An 8068-nucleotide genomic window follows, 5' to 3' on the forward strand; every position below is an offset into this window, starting at 1 on the left:
ATTTAAACAGATTTTTAAAATTTTGAAAACTTGAAACTGTGAACTATTGTCGAAAAATGAAAACTTTAAATACTTTCATGAAGTAGACACGCCCTAAATCTCCGTGTGTCGCGTTCTTTTGGTGGTGGACAAGGTTTGAACCTCAGACCTTGCATATTTTATGCAGTGTCCCTACCAACTCAGCTAAGCTCACGAGGATGGTCTGTGTGTTGAGTTCAATTTTGCATTTAGTGTTTAGAGTTTTTTTGTACATAATATTGTTTGTGCTCTCATCTCATTGCTATTAGATTCTCATTTGTGGCATCAAAGATTTTCTCTCGTATCGAGCATGAAATAGAGATAGAAATAAGAGATAATTATCGATATAATTATCAGTTTTTTTTTACCAAATCATCTTAGCTGGAAATATTTGGTTCAGACGTTTGTTAGACTTAGCTGGAAATTAAATGATTTTTGTTGTCGAGATGTGCTCTTTAGGTTAGGGTGTTGCTGGGGAGGCGCGGAAGTGACAGCTTAAGTTACTAATTTGGGAGGAAAAACATGTAGAAGAGTGTCGTGTATTGTTATTTAACACTTTCTTGAAGGATTGTGTAGATGATACTTGGGATTGGAATCTTAATCTGGAAAAAGGATACTCGGTCAGCGTTGTGTGCCTCCTTAAATTTTCAACCATGCTTACACAAATATTAAATCGGTTAGGCTTAATATTCAATGAAATGATAATTAGAATATATGTATAGTCTAATTAAAGAAAATCACTACTTAGTTTAACCTCAATTGTCCAAAGTGATGTTTGAATCAACCAGCTGAGTCCAACATAACATTTTTGACCCTATATGGAACAAAGCAGCTCTAGGTGTTTGCAGATATGCCCATTCTCCAATCGTCGAAAATGTAGAACCATTGTCCTTAGCTGCCCTCCATCACTTTCGATCACTGCTCGAGGCCCTCCTTTGATCATTGATGTTGTCTATCAAAATCAAGGGTTGATAGACCCTTTTAGCCACTTAACCTCGACTGAGAACTAGTTACGATACACCAAAAATTCACACACTATATGAAATTCGAGGCTAGAGATAGTTTATAAACAATCACACTTCTCTACCCACCAAGGTGTCAACTACGGACAAAACCATCAAATTTAGACATGACCCACAACGGACTTGAGCTCGAAATATTTTATACATGAAAATCTGAATTAATTGATTCCAACATCCATTCAGAATGGCATTTACGTTCCTCTTTTGTGGTTAGTTTTCATCTTACAACGACAGAACATGCTTCACAGTCACAGATCTAGAGCCAGAGGCCAAGAGGTACATTTTACCCTTATGACCATCCATGCACCACTAAACAAGTGGTGGATTGGATATGACCCACTTTATTTCTTTCACAAACCAAACCAATTTTAAGACATAATAACGTCCCACTTGTTTAAAAATTGAGGGTTTGATAGATTTAGGACTCAAATTAGTTTTATACAGGTATATTTAATACTATAGTACTTAATTAACTCATTCTGTAATCGAGATGCCTGAGACAGGCACTGACCATGAGGGCTGTACTATTGACAGTTGACACATGCTCCTGAATTGGAATGTTTTGGCTAATGGAAAAAGCCATGCAATAAATTAAAAGCAACCATCCAAAATCATGGTGAGAGAGAGGGACAGAGACATGTTAGAAATGTTGGAAACCATAACACAACTTTATTCATTGAATAATTTATTGATGATTGTTCGAAATGTAAGATCCCAAAACAAAACTATTTAAAACAACAATAAGAACATTGATGACAATGACATCAAGATAAGTTCCCCCCATTGAGCAGCAGCCATTTATACATATATCTCTATAGTTTCTCTATCTTCTATCTATTTGTACAGATCTGACTTTAGATCGACAACACATTAATATGATATAATAAACTATTATAACTTCTATTTTTGGCTGGCTTCATAATGCTATTCTACAACCCTTTGATGTCATTTGTCTTTGTTCGGTGTCATCCTTCTATCTCTCTAGGTTCCTTCTCATTTTCTATAAACTTCTCCACGCATTTCTTATTGACATCAAAGATGAATGCCAACGCCCTAATCTGCATGTAAGCCATTTATTTACCAAATCAATACGCACTCAAGGTAAAAAGAACAACATCACCACACTACTGTAATATAGGAGTTACGTAGGGAAAAGGAAATGCAGTTACCTGGATCAAACTACCAGATCTCAGACCCCGCATCTGTCCTGTAGGAACTTCTTTGCCATTCAAGAATATAGACCTCTTGCCAAGATTCTTTATGCGGAAAGAACCATCTGCCGCCATCTTTATTAAAGCCTATAGATAATAAGTAGTAGTTTACATTTCATTCTAATATAAATTCAGCAGAGGAAATTTAAGAGAAAATTCAATTAAAAATTTCTGGATTTTCATTATCAACAAAATATTATTCTGGTCTACGTTATGTGTTGCACTCATGCATAACGAAACATCAAAATAACCCCATTAAGTTAAATCACCAAAAACACTCACAACACCACCACACTCCAAATAGGTAAATAAAAGCTTTATAAAAATTTGTCATCTGACAAGCTCTAGAAGTACACCAAAAATGTAGTAGTGATTCTGCTACTACTTGCTAGAATGGATAAAGATCATTTCATGCATTACTTTTCAAACAATAATACCAAATCCTTCCCAATTCTACCCTGCCTCCCCCGAAAATAGATATGTATGAACTTTAAAGGACATTAAATTCATCAGTAAAATCAACCATGCAAGGAATTGGTAGAAACAGTTTCCGAGCTATCTTACTTGTCTTCTTGATATGTTGTGAGCATATTGCCCTTCTTTAGCCAAGTCAATATCAACATGTACGTCATCTGTTAATCTGCCAAGTATCACCTACGAAATAGAAAAAGATTGTAAAAGTATGAGAAAAAATATTTAAACTGGGAACAAACACGACAAACTTCTGGAGCAGCGCCAAATTAGGCAAACACCAAAATCAGAAATTTAAATGTAGATCTAGGCACACACAAAGGACATCATTGCATTAATGTTCATCCTAATAAAGGTCAATCTTTTTGTGGATTTCGTCAAAATTTAAATATAACTATCATAGATATAAAAGGAACGCAAAGATAAGAAAAGTACTATCCTCAACAACCATTGAAACTCCTAGGAAGATATCAAAATCTAACAGACGTAGTCACGAAAGAAATGAAAGGTAGCTGTTCAAAATTTGTTTCCCGATTGGCAAGGCTAGGGCATTAGTTGTAATGCAATGATACTAGACCAGTACTATGCAAGACAATAAATCATGACGACATGCAAACATGCACCTCAGGATGACATGATTCATTATGATGATATGAGGTGGAAGGCAATATGGGTAAAAGTTCCTCTCCCCATATTTTAAAGGAAAACAAGAGCTCCAAATTCATAAATGCACCTCGGGTTGTATAATATATTCCTTCATAGTGCGCCCATACAATACTGCAAGTGCACCGCGAGAATCCATGGCTCTTCGTGTCATGGCCTGAGAAGATTGCTCCAATCTTATGATGGTCCTCTTAGTTTCTTCGTTTTGGAATCTTGAAACTGGAGTAAAAAGAATATAATATTAGTAGACAAACAACCATTACTATAATACCTAGAAATGGCCAAACTCAATGACGAGCAATATTAGTAATATTTTAACCGTAATTGTTTTCATAAACATTTATGAAGGCTGACCAGCATATTACTAATATAAGGAGTGTTTATTCGATTATAAGAAACCACACAGGAACAAAGAAAAAACGCAGAACCAAGCAATGAATTTCCATTTTCATTCAAAAATTTAAACCTTTATTTTCAAATTTTTAACAACCTTAGAAGTAAAATTTAAAATCCTATGCAGAGGGTGAGCTAAGGCACAAGAGTAAGGTTGGCTATCTAATGACAAGGTGGCCATAAGTTATGGACACAGAACTAAACCGTCCATTTCTGGAAACAGAATTAAACCATCCATTTACATGGTAAGTTGTGTAGATTTGGTGCTTCCTAGATCCCACATGACAACAGCCTTATGCAACAGGAGGCCCTTTCAAAAATTAAGAACTTTAAATAGAACTGTAATATTTGTATTGTATCTAGTGCCAGGTGACATACCTTCGGTAGTTGCCTTGGTATCTTGATCGGTTGGACCTAAGTCCATTTCAAGAATCTGAGCAAGCAACATCAAGAATATGAGATAAACAAACACAAATGAATATGGGGAATTATTACTATTCAATGCAACATAGTATACTTACCATTCCCTCAACATCAGAAAAGTACGGAATTTCTTGCTCATCATCACTCTCATCATCATCATCACTCTCATCATCGTCATCGCCTATTTCCTGATTGATGTATAATAGTTTTGCTTCTGAATCAGGTAAAGTCTTATGTTCCTCTTCCTTTGGATGTGTATTAACAGGTGAAGGCAGAGCAAGAATTACCTGTAAATAACATATAACTTCAATAAACTTTTTTCTTAATAAAAGTATAATTGTGTATCCAGCAAGGGACACATCTAACCTCTTGTGTCGGTTGTCCATATGAGGCATGCTTCATGGTTGCATGAACTAATTTGCTTTGACTTTGATTGGTATTGACAATGAAATTGTTACTCTGTCTAGAAACTGCACAAATCGAGTTCTTTGCGGGATTTTCAGTTTTCGGTACAGCAGCAGCAGGGTTTTCCTTGCTTATATTAGGCACTAATCCTGGTTGAACTGACTGCAAAGCCAAGGAAGAGTTCGAAGGAATGTCTTTTCTTTTCGTTACAGCAGCAACATGATCCTTGCTTGATTTCAAACTTCTACCTGGTTCATTTCTTTTTTGATTACTGATGGAGGAATCTGGATAACCCACCTCTTTAACAATTGATATGGGTTTCGGAGTCACAGAATTAGGAACTACTACAGCAGATACGTTCACAGAATTAGGAACTACAGTGGATTCGTTTACATCCTCAATGCCATCGGTCGGGGACGGGACACTATCTTCAGTGTTCAATGAACAGACCCTAAATTCATTAGCAGGCTTAGGGTGAGAACCATGCGCAGCACCAGATGATTGGACTTCATTTCCACGATCAGCAACAAAACCGGAATCACCATGACTGCTAGCCGGCGAGTCAGCAACAACCTCTAACTCAGCAGACGGACCATTTGCCATAGCAAGTCGTGTTTCTGCAACCAACTTCTGAGACTCACCAACAACAGACATATCCTCGCCTTGAATGTCACAAGGAGAACGCAAAAGAATTGAATCAACATTCGCATCAGACTGTTTATTCACTGCAGTCACGTCTTTCTCGTCTATATTCACAAACATAAGCTCGTCTTCATTCGGCAATTTGAAGAGAGCGTCAGAAACATGGGGAATCGTCTCTTTCGACTCGGAACCTCCATTTTCAAGACTAGCATGGACCGGCATGTTAGGTGCAGAGACATCTTCCATTGTCTTCCAAAGTGGATCTTCACTCATTGAATGAGATGACCCCGCCCTAGCTCCCACTAACCCCAATTGATTCCCATAATTAACTAAACTATTGACAAGCAAATTATTATTCACATCCTTATTTAAACAATCATTAATATTACCAGACCCAACGATTTCTTTTTCAGTGGTGTTATTTTCAATGCACATCTCATCATGTAAAGCCATATCAAAAGTATTAAAAAAAACCTCTGTGCGAAGTCTCTTCCGCATCGCGTAGTACTTCTTGCGAAGGGTCTGAGTTTTCCTCTTCCGGGCAGTAACATCCACAGAGGCTGCTTCCTTGATTCCAAGGTCCACAGAGACTGCTTCCTTGATTCCATCACCGTTAGGCTTGGCAACCTCCATATTGTTCATGGCAACGGAAGCTTCATCCGAAATGTCATAATGGTAGAGAAGAGAACGCCAGCGCTCAGTCAATTCCGTAACGGAATACCTTTGGGAGAAGGAAACAACACCTTTGGCCAACGATTCCAGTGAAGCTCCACCCTACACAGCAATTAAGCATCATCAGTGGCAGATCCAGAAACATTTCAAACTGAGGGTAAAATAATAGTCTAAAATGTGTTCATAAAAGAAAAATATTGATCTTTTACAAAATACACATTTTTTTAACAAAAACTATACAAATATGTTCATAAAAAAAAATTGCAAAAATACACAATTATATGAACAAAACAACCAAACTACACGAAAATATGTTCATAAAAGAAAAATGTTGTTTTTTTACAAAACAAATATGCAATTGCATGATCAAAACACCCAAACTACACAAAAATATGTTCATAAAAGAAAAATGATAAATTTGTACAACAAAAAAAAAAACTGAACAGAATCCACAAAGTACACTAAAATACGTTCAAAAAAATTTATACACAATTTAAAAATGTTACTATATGATTGATTATAAAAACTGGAAAAATAAATAAATGATTAAAATTAATACAATTTACTATACTTCATACATTTACTTCACAACTTGATTTATTGAGGCAAAAAAAAAAAAAAATTAAAAATATTTTTTCTTCAGTTGGGGCAACAACACTCTACATGCATCCGCCGCAGAGCATAATTGAGTCTAGGGTTTCAATTGTAGCATAAAAAAAAGTGAAATTACTGAAAAGTAACGAGAGTAGTTATACCTCAACGGCGCTCTTGAGGACAAAATCGTCATCGGAATTCCACGGAGGAGGAGGAGGAGGAGGAGAGGGAAGAGAGCTACCCATGACTGGAAAAGAAGGATCTGTTTCCAGAAACTTCCAAACCACACCACTGTCAGTTTAAGGAATATTCGGAGGAATGAAATGAAATGATTCTCTAACCAGTGAACTGCATGACAAAGGAAGTGGGGAAGAGAGGTAACATTTTCATTTCATTTTGGTTTGTGACAAAAAAATGGGTGTACATGTTTCTCTCTTTTATAATCTAGTTTTTGTGTATTTTTTGGATTTTTTTTTTTTGACTAACTTTTTTTTTATTAATTTTGTGATTTATTTTATTAACTGATTCCTTTTTAATGAATTCTAGAAAGAGTAAAATGTTTGACCAAAAAAAAAGAAGAAAGAATAAAATGTATTTGGACAAATTTAATTGTAAATTCATTTGACTACTTTATATTCATTTTTGTTTATATTTTCATATTATTTCTTTGGGAATTTTTTTTTGTCTAAAAAGAAATTATTTCCTTGGGAATTTAATTATATATCATTATTATATATTATAGGCTTAATTACGGTTTTGGTCATCTTATTTTCGCTGATTTACGAAGTGGTCTTCCAATTTTAAAATCACATGATTTTGGTCATCTGTCAGATTTTTGAACTTAAAAATTATGATATATCATTGACCAAAAAAAAAAATTTGTGATATATCATATTTAAATTGATGTTATTCTAGGTTTTTTTTTCTTTCTAAATGTCATGGTTGTGATAATTCTCCATCATCAGATCATATGATATGTCTTTTAAAATATGTCATATCACCAATTGTTGAAAAATATGAAAAAGTGACCAAAACTAAGTAATTTTAAAATATAGAGACTAATTACACGAATGAGTAAAAATATGGGACCAAAATTATAATTAAGTCTGTATATTATTATTAACAAAAATTACTATTTTTTTTATATGAACGGTGCTTATAAAAAAAATTAGGAAACCTATGGGAAAACATTAACAAAAAAATTGAGGAGGAAAATTATGATTAAGAGCTATGATACTCACGTATTTGACACGATATGGATATGATATGATACCGATACAGCGATACATGAAAATTTTAAAATTCAAGATACCATAGGTCTAGGATACATTATTAAAAAAGATAAATTTAAAATTACATATATAAATGCACAATATATAAACATAGCTAAAATTGATAAATATGATGTGGACAAACTCAAGGTTTTGATTTTATATGTGTGCTTGAGCGTTGCTATGCATTAAAAAAACGAAAGAGGAAAAGGATACAAAAATGTATCGGGAGTATGAATCAGACTAGTAAGCCGTATCGGAAGTACAAGACAGCCGTATCAAA

General features: G+C 34.7%; 1 protein-coding gene across 2 annotated transcripts; it reads right to left on the reverse strand.

The window, feature by feature from the left end:
- Positions 1–1687: 1687 nt before the first annotated feature.
- Positions 1688–6922, reverse strand: LOC146900738 (uncharacterized). Of its 2 annotated transcripts, none has more exons than XM_085739047.1 (8): positions 6676–6922; positions 4568–6022; positions 4300–4389; positions 4157–4211; positions 3456–3604; positions 2816–2905; positions 2210–2338; positions 1688–2098 (listed from the first exon to the last, which is right to left on the reverse strand). In XM_085739047.1, the coding sequence occupies exons 1-8, from the start codon at positions 6757–6759 to the stop codon at positions 2006–2008; spliced, it is 2145 nt and encodes a 714-aa protein (XP_085595173.1). In that variant the 5' UTR covers positions 6760–6922; the 3' UTR covers positions 1688–2005. The 2 variants fall into 2 exon arrangements, with proteins under 2 accessions (XP_085595173.1, XP_085595172.1); XM_085739046.1 differs by having other exon boundaries at positions 4300–4488.
- Positions 6923–8068: the final 1146 nt, after the last annotated feature.

This window comes from Medicago sativa, chromosome 8 (assembly GCF_051527215.1).
Source record: "Medicago sativa cultivar Bolivia chromosome 8, Bolivia_mono, whole genome shotgun sequence".
Classification (NCBI taxonomy): Eukaryota; Viridiplantae; Streptophyta; class Magnoliopsida; order Fabales; family Fabaceae; genus Medicago; species Medicago sativa.

Bases quoted from the DNA above. Each gene is read 5' to 3' on its own strand.
- LOC146900738 (XM_085739046.1), bottom strand. From the start codon at position 6,759: ATGGGTAGCTCTCTTCCCTCTCCTCCTCCTCCTCCTCCTCCGTGGAAT. The intron at 6,023-6,675 runs GTATAACTACTC...ATTGCTGTGTAG, and splicing joins TCCTCAAGAGCGCCGTTGAG to GGTGGAGCTTCACTGGAATC. The intron at 4,212-4,299 runs GTAAGTATACTA...TTGCTTGCTCAG, and splicing joins TTTCTGATGTTGAGGGAATG to ATTCTTGAAATGGACTTAGG.